Source organism: Syngnathoides biaculeatus, chromosome 8 (assembly GCF_019802595.1).
Source record: "Syngnathoides biaculeatus isolate LvHL_M chromosome 8, ASM1980259v1, whole genome shotgun sequence".
In the NCBI taxonomy this organism is placed as follows: Eukaryota; Metazoa; Chordata; class Actinopteri; order Syngnathiformes; family Syngnathidae; genus Syngnathoides; species Syngnathoides biaculeatus.
The window spans coordinates 5,829,123-5,849,166 of record NC_084647.1 but is presented as its reverse complement, the minus strand read 5'-3'; the positions used below and the strand labels follow the sequence as shown (position 1 = coordinate 5,849,166).

Genomic DNA, 20,044 nt, shown 5'->3' with positions numbered 1-20,044 from the left:
GTCTTTAGTTTACCTTCGAGAATCAAAACATTTGGATCTCTTTGAAGCTGTTATTCTAAATTATTTGTAACAAACTGACAATTTGTCTAGTTTAAAATGCAAAAGAAATTTGAACTAAATTTCGACTAAACTAGGGGGTATTTAACAATTGCAAAGACAGTCCACTAGTGTTTCTCAAAACACATTACAAATATTACAAATGGATATAAACACCATTGTGTTGTGCTCAATTGTGTATGTACAATATCTCAAAATATTGGAAGAATCTGTCAACAAATCTTAAAACCCTTGATGAAAAAACACGAAATCTACGTCCCGCCGTTGTACCGTAGTACTGAATCTCTGTGGGATGTATTTGACCTCTGTGTAGTCCCCCCCACCCCAGTCCACCTTGTGTTTAATGGTACACAAGTAGGGAGGGGCAGAGTGAAGTGGGATTTGACCTTTACAGCGGGGCTTTGGATGTCTCTCACACCGCTGATGTCCCTGGGTGACAAAAGTTTAGACATCTAACTGAAAATGTACTACACAGACGCACGGCCACACGCACACAACACAAAGTGCGCCATCGGGGGAGTGTCAGACTCTTTACTTTGGCCTGTCGCCCTCTCTTGCTGCCCTTTCTCGTGAAAATGTCAGCCCATCCCTCTCCTTTCTCTCCGTTCGACGTTCTCGCCTTGCTCACGCAAGACGTGTTTAGCAACGCACAAGAGGAACAATCTGCTCTGCAAAATGCATGCAGCTGCTGACGGTTGACAGATTTAGACTGAAACCTCGGCAGGAACCACGTGGAGTGTGGGAGCGAGGGAAGACAACTCCAGTGCGTCGCTTTTGGTCTGCCAATTATCAGATGATGAGTGTGTGTTCCCTACTTTGTCCCTTGTACAACCGAATGTCATAACGTGACGGGGTTCATTTTAAAATTAAATTATCACCGGTAATTATGCCATCTTTGGCTGCCGATATGCTAGTATTTACACTTTGCCATTAACAATAGTGTAATTCCCGGCCTACAGAGCGCACCTTGTTATAAGCCCCACCCAGTATATTTGTAAAAGAAATACCATTTGGTACATGCCGTGTAAAAGCCGCAAGTGCCCACATTGAAACCCACATTGAAACACGGGTTATTTACAAAGAAAGACGGCACACAGAGTTTAACGCTAGCACCGCCACGCTAACAGGGCCTGTTAAAAAAAAAAAAAAAAAATATATATATATATATTATATATATATATACACACACACACACACACACACACCACACACACAGGTAAAAATCACTGAGACACAGCTGTAACACACTAGTGCAGTACTAAAAGGGCTGGACCGGTAAAAGTCACTTCCTGGGCACATATATTTCACCAGTCTCACTCTTACTTTTTCCACTTGCGTGCCCCCCTTGCGGCCGTTAGTATTTACACTTTGCCATTAAACATAGTGTAATTCCCGCCTACAGAGCGCACCTTGTTATAAGCCCCACCCAGTATATTTGTAAAAGAAATACCATTTGGTACATGCCGTGTAAAAGCCGCAAGTGCCCACATTGAAACCCACATTGAAACACGGGTTATTTACAAAGAAAGACGGCACACAGAGTTTAACGCTAGCACCGCCACGCTAACAGGGCCTGTAAAAAAAAAAAAAAAAAAAAAAATATATATATATATATATATATATATATATATATATATATACACACACACACACACACACCACACACACACACACACACACAGGTAAAAATCACTGAGACACAGCTGTAACACACTAGTGCAGTACTAAAAGGGCTGGACCGGTAAAAGTCACTTCCTGGGCACATATATTCCACCAGTCTCACTCTTACTTTTTCCACTTGCATGCCCCCCTTGCGGCCGTTAGAAAAAATGCTCAAATTATACGCAAAACCGCATAAACTGCAGGGTTGATAGCGTGTGAAAAAAGTTGCGGCTTATAGGGCGGAAATTACGGTAATCAAAATGTATGTGCTCTCTTAAAGGTTAAACAATTTGAAGACGTCGAACGTAACTCACACAATCACTACACCACTGTAATAATGCAATCATTGTCAATTCACTGGTTTTATACCAGTCATTGCTTCAGTGAAATTGAACCAACTGTGCCTTTAAAAAGAAACTGGATAAAAGAGGTTTTGTCAAATAAATGTTGCTATTATTTCGCACAGGTTTACACACGCAGTCATAAAAATAAAAGAAATAAAACAGACAACTGACATGCAACTGCATCCCTCACCAATAAATAATGGAAGTTCATAGTCTCAGTCAAGTACTTTACATGCAAACCATAAATATATGAAGATTAATGGCTATTTAATCCATGAAAACATTTTGCAGTCAATCAACTGACCTTCCCAAAAGAAAAATATGGTCTGTAAGTCAAAAAAGGGGGATGCAGGAACAGTTTGTCACTACTCTTCCAGCACATTACTGATGACTTGGCCATTAAAGCCGACTCTGTGTGTTTCTTTCGGCTTGTCCCTTTCGGGGTCGCCACAGCGTATCATCTCAGATGGACGCATATATACGTTTGGCACAATTTTTACGCCGGATGCCCTTCCTGACGCAACCCTTCTCAGGGAGTGGAGGCCCCAGTGGGATATGAACCCACAACCCCTGGTTTACCAAACCAGTGCTCTAACCACTGAGCTACGGGGCCTCACCATTAAAGCCGACTCTGATTCCTAATAAATGCTAAAGTGTTGCTTAAAACAGTCCAGTACAGGGTTTAGAAATTTCTGCAGATGCTGTTTTGCAAAATTTTGTTGTAATTGCTTGGGGAACACTGCTTAAAAAAAAAAATCATTGTTTTACATCATTGCATAATGGTGGACTTAAAAAAACAAATGCAGTCACTCACATTTGAAAAATGTACAGGTGTGGTCAGTCATGCCCGCAGATATAAAGTTGCGGGTGTGTGTACTCGTAACAAATTTTATGCGTGTGATTTTTCGTGCTCGCCTGTGAACTTTGGACAATGTGTAAAAAGTAAGTAAGAGTTGAAGACAAATTTGCAAATACATTTCAACCTATGCTCAACTGAATCTGCTACAAAAGAAAAAAAATAATCACTAGTAAATTGTGTACAATATACTGTGTAGTAGTAGTAGTTTCCAAAAATATACAGCATTCCTCTTTTGCTGCTCTAGCTTGTTTTGAAATGTGATTTAAAAAAAAAAAAAAAAAAAGACATATTTGGAACCTAACAATAGCGTTCAGCAGTTTGAACATTAAATATTTTGTGTTTGTAGGGTATTCATTGAATGGTGTTTTTATGCTTTCCACAACGTCAACGCTAATGGGCTTTCTACATATCAGTCCTCCTCACTGCGTTTGTTGTTGTGGCTGACTGATCAAATCAATAAAGAACTGGATAAAGCATGCAAACCAAATTGATTTATGGCGAGTCCGAGTCAATGCAAACCTCAGTCCACCCGCAACAGTCCTGCGGGTGTAATACGTAACCGAATGAGTTTCATCAGAATGCTCAATAGTTTCATTCTCCTTTGGGAAATTTTTCCCCACCCCAAGTTGTGCTGCTTGTCACCAGCAGCATGTAATAGAACAGGTTACCAGAATATTAGTATGATAATAGCTTTGTACATGTCGTTATCAATGTTTTGTTCAGTTCAGATGTAGTATTTATTAAGAACTTTAAATCTGATTTGTGTCAAATTACAATTACTCTTGTCTAAAAACAATCAAGACATAGGCGACAGTTGTGTTTTGTATTTGGGTGACATTTGTATCTCATAGGTCAGGTTGCATTACCCCCCCCCCCCCCCGACCCGAAACCATTGGTTCTTAAAGCCCAAGTGTCATCCCTAGAAACATTCTAAAATAAATATTGAAATGCAAAATACATATAATTATTATACATATTATTATTCACTTCAATGTCTATCCGGAAAAAAAATATATAAGCGGAGAGCGTGTCATCCATGCGCAAAGTTGCGGAAGTGTCATTCGACATCTAAGTGGTCGCCATATTGGCTGCATCTGCTGTCCGTGATGTCACACCGGACATTCGCCATTGAAAACACGCTGTGGGCCCTACTATGGGACACGCCCCTTCAGACATGAAAGCTCGTTTTGAAGAAGCGAAGGTCTCACAGTCGAGGCAATATTACCCTATCGTTTTGAGCCATATTTAGATGATATGCGGATCACTTCTAACTAACAACAGACTCCCAGACAGTATTTATGAGCCACCCCGGCTGAAACCGTCCCCGTCGTCCACGAGGCATGGCTTTGGCGGCGGCTAGTCCGCCCACCTACTATGAGACACGGAAACGAATTGAAGGAACAAAGACCTACCTTCAGGCAGGTAAAACTAATAGAAAGAAACGAGTCCCCTTGAGTGCGCTACTGCACTAAACGTCACTTCCTGGTTCTTCTCGAAAACAAATCCCTCGAGAGGATTTTCATGGCGGGAGTTACAAAAAGCCATATGTCAAAATCATGTTTTGTGGTGAAAAAACGGATGGGTCCATACTGGCTGCCGTTTTTTCATTAATAACAAAATAAAAATCATCCATGTCATGACAGTGGGACCTTAAGCACGTTTCAATTCCAGTACTCCACTACTAGCCATACTTGCAAGTTTGTTTGCCAATGTGGAAGTGAGCCAAAGCACGTCTTAAGACTGCTAGACAATGTTGGAAGCGAGGCAAAATCACACTTGTTTCCTACGTAGCGCATCACTTTGTCGAGCTCAATGATAAGCAAACGTCTGTCTCAGATGGAAAGAAGAATAACTGCAATACCGACAGCAGTGGAGAGACTTTGTTGCTGCCCCGTAAGCCAACTGGCACGACGGAAATGAGCGAGTGAGTGGCCTCCAGACCTTGGAGACCTCATAGATGGCTCGGGGCATGACCAGGGAGGGGTTAGCGAGGCAGCTGACACTGACAAGCAACCTTTTGTAACTCAGAACATAAAAAAAAAAAAAGAACTCTGATCCTATTTTTCTACTGTTGAAATTCATATTAATGTGACAAAAACGACTGACCACAAGAATGATTGCTTTTGCTAATTTTACAGCAAGTGTGGAGTGAAAAAACTGGATTTGAGAAGCAAGACGCATTCGGTTATCCTACCTTTTCTGCGGTGCCCAATTGCGAGCTGTCTGGTCTTGTACGGATGGTAAAAGGGGATGCCAGCCTCAGTAGAATCCCCTGGAACGAAGCCTCCATCTTGGGTGAGACGATCTCAAAGCAGTCCCTGAACAAGAGAGTCCGATGAGGCTCGATGCGAGCCTGCCTCCTCAATCCCTCGCCAAGCTGCAGGAGTTCCATCCGAGGGCCGAGAACAAGGTGAAACGGAAAGGCACGGCAAAATGTGGCCAGGCCGATGCGTAAATCATTAGGATTGGTTGAAAGAGAACGGGAGGCCTTCCTGGTAATCACGGGGGCAGCGTTTTGAAGGGAGTAGGGAGGAAACATTTCCTGAATTTGGAAGGACACGCAAACCGTCAGGACGGTGGTTGGGAAAGTGGAGGGCGGAGAAGGAGAGGAGGAGGGGGAGCCAGGTGGGGATGTAGTTGGAGTTCCTGTGGTGGAATCACCGTAGCTGTGACGCGCGTCTTCTTCGGGCAATAAAGGAGTCAGCGGGGGCACTTCTTCGACTTCCACTTCTGAATGAAAGATCCGTCTGGAAACTGCTCTGATGAGCCCGGGCATGATCAACCCTACCACAGGGGCAGGATTGAAACAATGGAGGAGCAACAACTTCCCCCGGCCATTTTGTGATCCTTGCTCTCCAACTTTGCCCAATTTTCTCCGGCCCTTCTCTTCCTCGTTGGGGTCCTTGCACTGAAAGGAAGGGCTCTCCGATGAGGCGCGGCGACCCGTGGACGTGCGAATGTGTTCCAAAATGGCATCAAAGCCATTAAAAAAGTCCTGGAGGCTCCCACTTACGGCCCTGAGCACGCGCTCATTTTCTTCAAAGCACAGGCCAAAGAACTCCTCGCCAAAATGCTCTCGCAGCTCAAAAAATGGTACTCCTGAACGAGGGCGAGAGGACACAAAACACAAGGCGTCAGCCCGGGTCGGACACTGAAAAACCGATAAGCATTGGCACATCGGAAATTGCATGAAAATGTGGAGTCGTTTGTTTTCTGATCCAATCATCCGGAAGAACATTTGTGAGGTCAGAGGTCACGGAAGATGGGCGAGATGGCCCGGCTTACAAGCACGCTTCTATTTTTTCCCCTCAAATTCATCATGGCTTTCCAATTCCTCCACACCAAACACATCCAACCACACATTTGACAAAAACAAAACAGTAAGGCCTGCATTTTGGTTTGCTGTCTTTCTACATTATTTAACTGGAGCACATGTTATATTTTTTCTTTCTGACACCTTTAGTTGGCATTATTTAAAGCATACCAACCAAAGAAAATCCATTCTCAGCGTCATCAAATATGAAAGCTTTTGTGAAAAGAATTAATATGGATGAAATGAAATAATCCTGTCGCACGGGTACTGACTTCTTAAGAAGATCAAGCACTTAGAGTAAAAATAAAAAGTGACACTTGATCCCAATAAAATCTGGAAAATCAATCAAAACCGTAAAAGAGCACTCGTGAACAACCGCAAATGATACTGCTGTTGGGGATTCTATTTCAAAGGGATTGCATCCCGACACTGTCAGACCAGTATTCATTATTTAATTTTCAATTAGGATTACAGCGGTGCGCAACTATTCTGCATCATACTAATTTTTGGGTTATCTAGTCTACATAATTGGTTTATGTAAAAAAAAAAATAAAAAAAAAACCCCACCCCCAAAAAAACCACAATACATTTTTAGGCGATGTTCACAATGATGGGTTGGGTTCAGTTAGAGGAAAATCCCTGATAAAGGATATCTGATTGAGTGTCTCAGGTGTAGTAGTATAAGTGAATAATACGTGGAAAAAAAAAAAACATAAATGAAAGTGGAGAGCACAAACCATAATTTGAGCATGCAGGTTTCCTTCAGTGGGATACAAGAAAAGGAATGGCGGGATAATGAAATCCATAAATTCCATTTAACTCATGAAATAACCGACTGCATGTCGCATAAACTGGAGCGTTTCTTCTGCCACACACATACGTCTTACCCAGTATGGTGGCCATGTACTGGAGGATCTGAAGAACATCCTCTTCTGAACCAGAATTTTCTAGAAATGGGCACTTCTCGTCTTTACCTTCGCGTTGCCGGTCCTCCGTACCAGAATCGGGAAACCTGAAAGAGAAAAAAAACAATGACTAGATATCGGCAGCAAGATACCAGATATGATTAAAGTATGAGTCATAAAATATATTAAACCTTCGTGTGAGTTATGTATATCTTGTAACTAAATGCCATTTAACAATTGAGTTAGCCGTCATTCATAGGTCTGTCAAAATTGAAATGCATTTTAACCTACTCTGGGTCTTCTTTTCCTTTCGGCTTGTCCTGTTAGGGGTCGCCACAGCGTGTCATCTTTTTCCATCTAAGCCTACCTCGTGCATCCTCCTCTCTAACATCCAACTGTCCTCATGTCCTCCCTCACAACATCCATCAACTTTTTCTTTGGTCTTCCTCTCTCTCCCTCTTCCGCCTGGCAGCTCCATTCTCAGAACCCTTCTACCAATATACTCACTCTCTCGCCTCTGGAGTTCTCCTTCCGTCTCTAATCCGTACATCATGGGCTGCCTCACCACTGTTTCATAAACTTTACCCTTCATGCTAGCAGAGACTCTTCTTCTACCCATCCGCCAACTATTCCACCCCGCTTGGACCCGTTTTTTCACTTCCTTACCACACTCACCATTGCTCTGTTTTGTTGACCCCAAGTATTTGAAGTCGTCCACCCTCGCTATCTCTTCTCCCTGCGGCCTCACTCTTCCCCCACCGCCCCTCTCATTCACGCACATATATTCTGCTTTACTTTGGCTAATCTTCATTCCTCTCCTTTCCAGTGCATGCCTCCATCTTTCTCATTGTTCCTCTACCTGCTCCCTGCTTTCACTGCATATCACAATATTGAATAAGTTGGTCAAAAACTCCACAGCCACCTCTCCAAATTTGCTTCCCTACCTCCACAGGTATACCATCAGGACCAACTGTCTTTCCATTTTTCATCCTGTCAAGATTTGTTTTGTCTGAATTGGTTTTGAAAGTATTTTCGTTTGTGTCTTCGTCACATTTTCCGTCAGCCCTTTTTGTCAACCAATCAGTTCCCTCCAGCCACTTGCGTCTTTGTCCGGGTGCTCCTCATTGGCTCATCGATTTGTTTTGTATTTTGTTTCCTGGTTTCTTTCAGGCCTGATTGCTGGACTGTTCTCTGCTTTCATAGCCCATGTTTCTTTGTCCAGTTGTGCTTCTTAGCGGTCAGTGTTTTGTTTGTTCAAAGAGAAAAGACAGAATGCAAGCAGTTCACTTCCGAACTTGTGTTCTTTGTGTACACGCATGCGAGAGAGAGACAAGGTAGCAAAGAAAAGCTGTCAAGCAGCAGCTAGGCAACACGTGAGATATCAAGCAGTTGAACATGGAAAAAAGACAACCAAGAACAATCTACCTGATCTCTTGTTGCCTGTAAAACTTCAGCGTCCTCTGCAGAGCCTCTTGAACAGTCTGTGTCTGCAAGAACATCAAATATTTCATGAGGTCATTGATATAGTTGCCTGTCTCATTTTGGTTTACCCTGAATCGAAAACCATCCATTCATCCATTTTCCAAGCCTTGCGTGCTGGAGTCGAGTTTAAAATAAAACAAAATGAAAAAATTATGATCAACAATATCAGTAAGAATCTATATTAAAACCTGCTGATTGCTAATAAATTATTTTTAGGACCTGAATCTAAAACTCACAATCTATGCACCCAACTCAGGGGTCACATTTATGGTTCCTGATTTGTTTTCCCGTATTTTCCGCACTATAAAGGCGCACCTGTAAGCCTTTAATTTTCTCCAAAGCCGACGGTGCGGCTTATTATCCAGTGAGCCTTATATATGGATCAATATTGTGCCTTTAGTGCAGCACCATCTAATGGATGCATAACGTAAGACCAGCCTCTACTGTAGCATCGATTTTATGCACCTTATAATGCGGTGCGCCTTATAGTGCGGAAAATATGGTACATTTATCCTGGCCTCGTTTTTCCATAAAAATGGCATTTGAACAGCGATGTTTAGCTTTTTTTCTTATAGTAGTAGTGTGCATATGTACCAATTAAATACTGGGCGCATGTGTGAACTTGTCAAAGTATGGATCGACACCGTGCATTACCATCTTTGTATTAATAGGATGACAGTATATTCACAACAAATTCACATCTCCAACATTTTTCTACTATGAGAGGAAGCTCGACGAGCTAGATTGAACCCATCCAGACATCAGGGAGAGGGCAGAAATGGCACACATTTGGATCCAGAACCTTCTTTCTGGACTCCCATCCAATGTGCCGCAATTCTTCAAACTAAAGTAACACAGAGTCACTTCCGTTCCTGCATCTGCGTGTATTTTTGTGTGCCCGGACAGCTGGTGTATTTTGCACATCTGACACAACAGGCCCGACAAGGCGGGTCCAATGTGATTATGTGTGATGCGGCTCCAATGCGAGGCTATAGTGACTATACTAGAACAGAGTGTGCCAGCTGGAGAGGTCATTCGGAGGCCTCCGCCCACTACGGACATTTACAGGAGTGATTTCGGCCGAGTGTGTGTGAGAGCGAGTGCGTACATGTGTGCACGTCGAAAAAAGATGAGGCGAGTGAGCGATGGGTCAGTCGAGGAAAAAATATACTTTTCTTTTTTCCCAATCGTGCATCGTCATTAAAAATAATTCAACTACCGGCACTAAATATTCACGTTTATAATGAGAGAAAATAGACCTGATGGATGTGACTGCTGGGATTAAAAAAATAAAACTGTAATAGTGATTTCCCATCTCTCCTGACGTTTGTGTACATGAAGAAAACTGAACTGTACTTTCCCATGCCTCTGACTCTGCCCTTGACTCAGCAAGGTATTTACGGCAGAGCATGCCCTAGTTTGTGTGTGTGTGTGTGTGTGTGTGTCACAGGTACTGTTATGAGCTGCAAACGCGTGTGCATTCGTGTAGACATAAATCCTCATTTGAGTAGAGTCGATGGCATGTTTACTACCGGTCTGGCTCACAAATTTGAAAAGATAGTAGTCGACCAATAACGGTCCAAACTAAGTCAGTTTTTGCACGTGAACACATTTATAGAACCAGGTCAACAACGATAAGTGTGCAGAAGGAACAAATTTGACAGGGAAAAGAGCTTTACTTAAAATAAGATGGTGCGGGAAAAAAATCTAGTTCCCATATTCTTTATCTGGTCCGGCATTTCTCTCTTGTTTGCTCTGTCTCTTTACATTGGGAGGGAGGCAGAATCCCACCATTACACTCCCGCTCCTGCAGTCGCGACATTGCTGCATGTCCAGTTGCTAATACACTAACGGAGCCTTCATTTTCTTTCGGCTTGTCCCGTTAGGGGTCGCCACAGCGCGTCATCTTTTTCCATCTTAGCCTATCTCCTGCATCCTCCTCTCTAACACCCATAGTCCTCATGTCTTCCCTCACAACATCCATCAACTTTTTCTTTGGTCTTCCTCTCTCTCTCTCCCTCTTTTGCCTGGCAGCTCCATTCTCAGAACCCTTCGACCAATATACTCACTCTCGCCTCTGGAGTTCTCCTTCCGTCTCTAATCCGTACATCATGGCCGACCTCACCACTGTTTTATAAACTTTGCCCTTCGTCCTGGCGGAGACTCTTCTGTCATATAGAACACCAGACACCTTCCAGCAACTGTTCCATCCATCCCTCGTGGACCCGTTTCTTCACTTCCTTACCACACTCACCGTTGCTCTGTCTTGTTGACTGACCCCAAGTATTTGAAGTCGTCCACCCTCGCTATCTCTTCTCCCTGGAGCTTCACTCTTCCCCCTCCGCCCCTCTCATTCACTCACATATATTCTGTTTTACTTTGGCTAATCTTCATTCCTCCCATTTCCAGTGTGTACCTCCATCTTTCTAATTGTTCCTCCGCCTGCTCCCTGCTCTCACTGCAGATCGCAATATCATCTGCGAACATCATGGTCCAACCACACCAGACTTGCGCATGCAGTACCGCAGTTCCTATCTCGGTACTCTGTCGTAGGCTTTCTCTAGGTCTACAAAGACACAATGTTGCTCCTTCTGACCTTCTCTGTACTTTTCCACGAGCATCCTAAAGGCAAATAATGCGTCTGTGATACTCTTTCTAGGCACGAACCATTCCACTAACAGAGTTCAACCTGAAAATTCATCATAACATTGGGAAACTATCAATGGACTAGCAAAGTTGCAAGATTTCAGCTTTGTGAGTCATCCGTTAGTTTTCTTTGGCTTTTTGTGGCTCCCAATTGACGGAGATGAGGAATATTGTCAATGGTCATAGAAGTGGAAATGTGACACTATTGCAAAGCAGCAGGCGTGGGCATGTCTCTGCAATAACCAATAACAAAATACACACAATTATTAACCATTTTTACTGTAACTGTGAAAAGGCTCACCTCGTAATTACACATGGTACGTCTTTAGCTGACTTCAGTTAATGGTCGATCCATGTTAAAATTTTACTTAAAATATTGACTGCGCTGTTAATAAAATGGAAGGAAGGCATTCGGGGTCAAAGTCCCTAGAAGTGGGCACCAAGAGGTTGGCTACATCCTTGGCCAACGTGCAGAATGTGTAGAAAACAGACATTCACTGTACAGTCAGAAAATGAGCAAAAAAAATACAGATTAGCCAACATGCACTTTCCGTGAGATGACAGTGCTCATATTGGCCTTCCTTTCATTAAAAAAAAAATGTTAATACCATCTATGGGATCATTACTCATGACGGATCAATACTTTGTCTCGGTTTTTATAAAAGTCACAAAATGGGTGTCCATTTTAACCATGAAGAAGACAACACGCTCTGCAGCTACTGGACTCACTTTTTTTTTTCCTCCACACTTTTCTGCATTTGTGGCCGACGTGCGGAGGCCTTGATCAGCGTCATGGATCACTAAGCTGATGAAACGTGTGTGTGCGTGTGCATGTGTCATTGCTTCTGGGTCAGCATGGTCAGGGAGTGAAGACAGCCATGGAGAGAGAGAGAGAGAGAGAGAGAGCATGCTCTGTTCTCTCCGTCACGGTCCATTGCAGTCAACAACAAGCACGGCTGCCGCACGCAGCTACCGAGTTCGCAAACAGCAATGGCGTTTGAGAGAGAACACCGGATGATAAGAAATACGGGAGTGAGTGAAATTGCCTGCTCGACGCTGACACAAATATAGTAGCATTTCATACAAGACGGCAACGGGGAAATGAGTAGAAGCGGGGGTTTTCTCTCGCTTCACGATGATTGGTTTTAAATCATATGCCCTAGTCAGCTCTGAAATGTTTAAAAGTTGAGTACTTTCTCCTAGCAAACTCAAATATTTAAAAAAATATTTTGATTAAATGGGGGGGGGGGAATACACTTTATTATGATTAAATTATCTGCAGAATTGTGATCGGCTGCCAACCGGTTTTAAGTTTGTGACTTTGGTCTCACTCGTGACCATAATGTGGACAAGCACTGTAGAAAATGGATGTAAACATGGATCGAATTTTGCTCATTGTAAATCACATCCATCCATCCATTTTCTTTGCTGCTTATCCTCACAAGGGTCGCGGGGAGCGCCGGAGCCTATCCTAGCTGTCAACGGGCAGGAGGCGGGGTACACCCTGAACTGGTTGCCAGCCAATCGCGGGGCACGTGGAGACAAACAGCCGCACTCACAATCGCACCTAGGAGCAATTTAAAGTGTCCAATTAATGTTGCATGTTTTTGGGATGTGGGAGGTAAGTGGAGTGCCAGAGAACATGCAAACCCCACACAAGCGGGTCCGGGATCGAACACGGGACCTCCGAACTGTGAGGCCAACGCTTTACCAGCTGGCTACCATGCCGCCTTAAAATCACATCAATAATCAAAATGTATTTGTATTATTCACAGCAAATTTCTACAACAAGTTCGAAAACATTGTGAATCCATTAATTTACTCTGATGTTCATTAATTTTGAGGACTGTGCACTGCATAACTTGAACTTTTAGAGCAGAAACGACTATTTACATTCTGAAGATTGCAAGTTTTTAACTAAAAAAATGATAGAAACATTTTTGGCCAGTTACTTAACATAACAAGCATAGTATAAGTAATAAGCAAAAGAACAATCCCGGTGCCCAGCACTGCAGGAATGTTTGCGTTGATGTTGCTGCTTCAACAAAGAGAGACGGGAAGTTATGATCTGAAGGCAAGCCAGACCTCATTCATCAAGAAAACAATTGGGAACACACTGCGCCGCAATGGACTGAATGGACTGAAATATGGATGTGCACGCAAGGTCCCCATGCTCAAGACATATGAATATTGAACATCGACAGTAAATGATGTACAGAACACTTTTTTTCTTTTAATCCGTTACAATAATGTACTCTAACCGGGACCTTTAGTATCAGTCCTGTTGGCCAATGTAACATTTAAGAACGGGACTGTTTATTTAACCAATCATTTTCATTATTCATCCTCAAGAGACAATAATTTCACGTCTGTAGCAATCTGCACACTTTAAAAGTCAACTTCAATCAATTTTTTCGTTAATTTTCTCGACTTAAATGACTTTTTTTTTTTAAATAAAATAAAATGCTTAGCGCAGTAGCTTTCATGGAATCTACTTTTCAACTGTATTGAGTATCTATCCATTATCCAAGCCACTTATCCTCACAAGGGTCACGGGAAAGCTGGAGCCTATCCCAGCTAGCTTCAAGCGAAAGGCAGACTACACCCTGAACTGGTCGCCGGCCAGTCGCAGGGCAGATATCGACACCATCACTGAGCGGGAATCGATCCCACGCTGCCCGCACCAAACGCAGGCATGTGTGTACCACTACATCATCAGTGACCCCTGGATTGAGTATTTTTCTTCAAAAGAAATGTCACTTTCCTTCTGTTACATTCCACCTTCTACTTGTAATTTTATCTATGGGTATTTATCATTGTTTGCATGATCTATCATAATTTGTCAGAGAAGATTTCCGTCACGACTATAACACCAATCCAACGGAATAGAAGGAAAGGTTTCAAAATAATTCATTCATGGGAGAAGTCTAGCTTACAGACTCCAGCTCACATGCAACCAGAGTGAGGATAAGCGGTAAGATTGATGGGTGGCCTATGAAAACCAACGGCTGCAAATGTAAGCATTCCATCCTCTAAGAACTCGACTTGGAACTTGAAACATACACGAGGTCGTTTCTGTCTGTGTTTGCAAAATGTAACAAAACCAGCAGGTCAACCGCAAAACCTGAACGTGAATTGCTGCAGTTCATCCGACCCAATCGGACTCATTCGAGTTCTCAAGACTCCACAAGGGTTGAGTTCCTTCAAAAGGGGCAGGAGGAAAAGCAATCCCACATTTATGCACAGCACCGAAGAAAGAGGTCGAAGTTAGCACAACTCGAAAATCGTTTTGACTCAGCATTACTGATAAGTGGGGGTAAATCCAACTGCCCAAGTTAAATACAGTAATCAGATCATACGTGAATATAGGATTTTTTTTCAATTGTGTAAACAGCTACATGAAAGAGCATTTATTTTGGCTGAATTTGCCATAGTTTGTCCTTTTTTTTTTAATTATTGTTCTAAAGTGATACTGTCGGTCAATACAATACAATTATATCGATTTTTTTTGTTTCCTGTCCTATTCAAAACAATAAGTAGATCAGAGGTTACTCACCAATTACTCTGCAGTTGAGTTATTTTTCACTCAGCGGTTTTATTTCAGTAATTATTAAAAGGACTGCTTTTTTGTTTTTAACCTTTGTTAGACATATTATTCTAACGTAAGAGTAGCCTTACGTACAGTACTCGGCTACTCCACCAACATCTGCTGCTGTACGATGCGAACCCTTATAAATCCCATTTATGATGATTTGACACTCCGAACGTCGTGTTCTTTTATGCCCTTTGTTGTACAATATACTGTATAACCAAACAAATAATGAAGACTAGTTTTGTAACAGCATAGTACCAGTGTCGTCTTCGTTGCCTGCAGAACTCTGCTTCAAAACAAGTCCTATTCTTTTTGAAACATTCTGCTTCCAGTCACTTTTTATTGGGGACGTGAAATAAAATACAACACGAAAACTGATCACTGGCGCTTTGTTTTAGCGATCCAAGTGACAACATCTTCTTCTGCTTCTTTTCCTTTCGGCTTGTCCCGTTTGGCGTCGCCACAGCGTGTCATCTTTTTCCAACTAAGCCTATCTCGTGCATCTTCCTCCCTAACACCCACAGTTCCACATGTCCTCCCTCACAACATCCAACAACCGTTTCTTTGGTCTTCCCCTCTCGCTCTTTTGCCCGGCAGCTCCATCCTCAGCACCCTTCTACCATGGACATGTCCAAACTATCGAAGTCTGCTCTCTCTCGCCTTGTCTCCAAAACATCCAACTTTGGCTGTCCCTCTAATGAGCTCATTCCTAATCCTATCCAACCTGCTCACTCCGAGCGAGAACCTCAACATCTTCATTTTTGCCGCCTCCAGTTCTGCTTCCTGTGACAACTACCCTCCATTATTTATGGACCTAGTGTTTTTTTTTTTTTCCCCAAGAAACCCTATATTTTCCGATCAGGTCAATACGGTGGACGAGACAAGTCATTACAATTGCCACAACACAACAGAAGTGAGCGCTGGGACTCGCCCCCGACTGACGGACCAATTTGTCTTTCCCTTGGTCGTAAAAGATCCCAATGACATTAAAATTAGGATTACAACTTTATACTTTACCCAAATCACCAAAAGATAAAGAAACACAAAAAAAAACCTAAATCATATCCGTCCTTGAACAGTCTTATTAATGAATTACTCAGTTAAACTGACGCCGTTTTAATTATTGATCTTAAAAGTATGTGAACGTAACCTATTTCTGTATAAAATAAGCACTTTGGGATTGTCAAGTCCTCAATAGTCTTAACTTTGTTCATTAAAACCCGTGCAACATCCCAGCTTTGTCACTCCCCGGTGACCAAGTTGGACCGACTCCTGTGGTCACTCGCGGTCTTGTGGTTTTTAAATGTGTTGTCGTGGCCTTTGCATTTCTGTCACGGATTAACGTCGCTGTGTTGCGGCGTTTTTGCATTTGTTGCAACTTTTGCAAATTGTTATGACCCGTCGCGGCTACTTTTGGTCAAACTTTGGTGGCTATAATTAGCCTTCAAAGAATGAAGACTGTTTATTTAAAGAAGCAGTGCTTTGATTACAAATTCCTCTTTGTTGACACATGTCGGAGGCACCTTGCTACACATTATCTTTTAAAAATAATATGAATAGCTTGTGAGTATCAATTTAGCACATAAGCTATTATGCCACTTTATTACTACATGCTCAGTACCAAGCACATGCATAAATTAAGATTTTTATTTTGAAACGGTGCTCCTTTGAGGTTTTTTTTTTTTTTTTTTTTTAAAATGAAAAACATCAATTTTTAGGAGTTTGTTTCGCACTCCCAAGGCAGGTGGGTGGGGTGCAGGGGGGGGCTTGTGAGTGGAAACACATTCTCGGGCTAGCAATCATTTTGAAACTTAGATCTATTTTATAGTTTGCTGAAGTAGGCAAATGGATACCAATTTGATACACACTTCTGTAATAAGTTAGCTCACACTATTTTTTACTTTATCATTGTATTGACAAGTAATGATATAAATTTGTCCAATCACAAAATTTGCAAAAATAGTTTAACAAGGTGCAGAAAGCAGACCTCATCATGCAAAATTTTATTTGCATACATCATTGCATGTGTTTACATTTTCCACATAATTCCAAATCACAATATCCCGTTCCTGGTGAGCAGTTTTTCGAACACGTTAGTCCCTGGCCGTTATCGGTACCACCTTGGTACCATTTACTATAATGTCACAATATTGTGATGGACGGATGGTGCATGGGAAAATGTCAGGTTTTTTTAAGTGCTGCCCTGAGCTTTAGCAATAGTGTACACCCAAAATCACTTCATATAACCCCCAATGTGAAAATGTGTTTTGAGTTATGATAAATGACACTTTTAGGAAAGAGGTCGTCGTCAGGTTGAACGAAGGCCTTACCGTGGGTGACGTCAGCCGCTTCAGGCTCTCCCCGAGCGAGTCCAGGTTCACCCTTCTCCTCCTCGTCACCCTCTTGTGTGGCCCGCCGGCTCCCGGCTGCTCCTCACCCGGCGGGCACGCGAGCCTCTCGGCGGGGCTGCGGCCGTTCCAGAGGAGCGGTCTGTGGAAGGACGAGAAGGGGCATCCTCGGAGATCCTCGGCCGCCTCCGGTCCGCCGTCCCCGCCGGGGCTTTCGAGCCCGCAATCGGAGCCCACCGAGCTGCTGAAGGACTCCGAGGAGATCTTGCGCGACGACGAGGACATGCTGGCGTGGAGGAGGAGGACGGCGAAAAGAGTGCGGGCGGCTGTGGCGGGGAGGAGAAAGAGGAGGCGGGGGATGCTACAGCCGGGTCCGTGCCTCGTCCACCTATATAACGCGGATTCATCAGTTGGTGGGGTGGGGTGGGCGTGTGGGGGGGGGTGATTATGTGTGTCAGTCTGTGCAATCAAGTATGCATAGTGTGTATACTCAGGTGAGTCTATGTGTGCACAGATGAGGGTCTGAGAGTGTGAGGGGGGGGGGGCGAAAGGGGTTTGCAACCGACAACCAAAGCACTAACTGCACGCAAACATTTACGTAAGAGGTTGGGGGGGGCTCACTTTCTAAAAATACATTTAAAAAAAAAATAAAAATGAAAAAGCTTGTCCTCCTCCACCTCCCCCCCACCCCCGAAAAAAAACAAAAAAACCGGTGGATTCCAACAAGTCGCCAGAGCAACAAATTTCAATATTTCAAGGAATGGTGGAAGGTTCGATTTTAAAACGGCGACGCGTCATATGGCTGTCCAAAATGAGCGAAACGTCAACGAAATCCATCACATGTTGAAACGACGCCGGGGTGATTCCGAAGCACGTTCCAGTTCGGGGGAGCGAATAAATGTCACGGCTCGCTTGTCTTTTCCCTCCCGCGCGTTGAAGGGCGAACCGTCCAAAAATAAATCAAAGATGCTTGCTTTCCCCTTCGAATTCGTCCCTCGTCCCTCGTCCTCTTCTTCTTCCAATAGTCCGCTGCGACAGTGGGCGCTCCAGTCCCCGAAGCCAGCGTCCTCTCATGGGTCGCACATGCTCCACTTAAGCTGCTCATGCGTCGACTCGTCCCCACCGGCCGTCGCTCGGAATGCGGCCAACGATGTGGCGAAGCAGCGGTGGGAGGCGGGGGGGGGGGTGTTGGTAGCGGCGGGGGGTCGGATGGAGTCTGCCAACGACGGACGCAGAACGCGATTACGAACCGCCGCCGAACTACACGACAACAAGACACACACGTGGAGATGTGCGCCAAGTTAGAAAACGGAGACGTAATCGGTATTTGTTTGTCCGCCATGTTTGAGGTCCGCATCGGGATGCTAGGCTTGACTAATAGGGCGGCGGAAAAAAATAAAAATCGGCTACATCGGCTATATTGCTAACAAAAATTGGCCAACGTAAAAAATAACTCAGTCTAATACGAAAAAAATATGAATAAAATCATATTTGCACCACGTGGAACCACTCCGCCCACAACGATTTCCCCACCGTCCATGTTTGCATTACGGACATTTTTGCAGACGGACACGCCGCTGGGACGGTGAGGGGAAAATGCTAAAAAAAAAAAAAAAAAAAAAAAAAAACCTATAGTGGTGTGATTTCAAGTGATTTTTTTAGACGCGACTTAGTTTGAAATAAACATGATACATGAGTTAGCCGAATGGGAGTACTGTAATTTTTTTTTTTTTTTTTAGCTAAAATGGGAATTGCTAACGCGCTAAAGCTAATCACGAATGCTAATTCTTTAGCGGAGGCTAACTTTGCTGTATCAAATTCTGATTTGAATATACACCCAGTAACATATGCAGTTTAAAACTAGAAGTCCGGCGAAAGGCATGTTTATTAGTTCAGAAAATGAAATTTTAGAACCGGGCGAGGTGGCAACTCATATATTCGAGTACAGTACACTGTTATAATATCTATTGAATAATTGATTCAAAATGGTGACAGTCTTATCGCCTAAGCAGTTGATATCAGCCATGTTATAAATTCTCCAATTTCCTTATTTGGTGTGGTGGGTGGTAATGTGTACATTTACTCATTTGAATTCACTATACTTTTTACTGAGTATTTATGTGAAGAAGACTCCATACTTGTATTCCGTTACAATGATTGACATGTCGCTCGCTACTTTTATTGTTTTCATTAAATGGTTTATGATCTATTTTTAGAATAAGTTTGACTCCAAATTGCCAATCAGACAGCACAAGGCAGTCACATGACCTTAGCTGACTAATCAAAATGGCCCATTTTGGAGTGGAAAAAAACAGCTACAGACTGAAAAACAACAACTGTCATGCAGTTCTTAAATTATGACTGCCCAAACTTGGTTATTTCGACCTAATTCACTTTAAGAAAACACCTTGCGGTGAATTCCACATTTCTGTTATTGCTTTGACAGTGCATCTGACAGCATTAGCCATATTTTATGGTTTTAAATCGCTGTAAAATATGCTTTTGGGGGCTAAATGCTGGGCGCTAATGTTAATTTCTCTCTGTCTCCCTCACTCACATTTACTCTTGAGTAATCTTTCACTGAATACTTTCTTACTCTGTCAAGTAAATATTTGGAGAACTACTTTTAGCTGAGTGATACAGTATGCTAAAGTAACACTCCTCTTACTTGAGTACAGTATTCATCTACTCTACACCCCACTGCTTAAATGTGACACAATGATAGCTAAAAGTTGACCGTGTTGAGAAAGTTTGGATGCAGTGGCAAAGACTACGATCTCTACAATTAAAAAAAAAATCTCTCACTGTCTGCACGTGAATACAAGCAGAAATAAAA

At 43.0% G+C, this 20,044-nt stretch overlaps 1 protein-coding gene across 2 annotated transcripts in view; it reads right to left on the bottom strand.

Moving 5' to 3' along the window:
* Positions 1–18,788, bottom strand: part of gucy1a2 (guanylate cyclase 1, soluble, alpha 2) — a 35,841-nt gene extending 17,053 nt beyond the window's left edge. The window contains exons 1-4 of one of the 2 annotated variants that reach the window (XM_061827940.1): positions 17,191–18,788; positions 8,566–8,627; positions 7,123–7,247; positions 5,117–6,021 (exon numbers count right to left, since the gene is read on the bottom strand). In XM_061827940.1, coding sequence (XP_061683924.1) covers positions 5,117–6,021; positions 7,123–7,247; positions 8,566–8,627; positions 17,191–17,493 — 1,395 coding nt within the window. In that variant the 5' untranslated portion in view covers positions 17,494–18,788. Of the gene's footprint in view, positions 1–5,116; positions 6,022–7,122; positions 7,248–8,565; positions 8,628–14,824; positions 14,941–17,190 lie in introns of those variants that run through there. The other variant, XM_061827941.1, reaches the window with a different exon arrangement.
* Between the last annotated feature and the right edge of the window lie 1,256 nt (positions 18,789–20,044).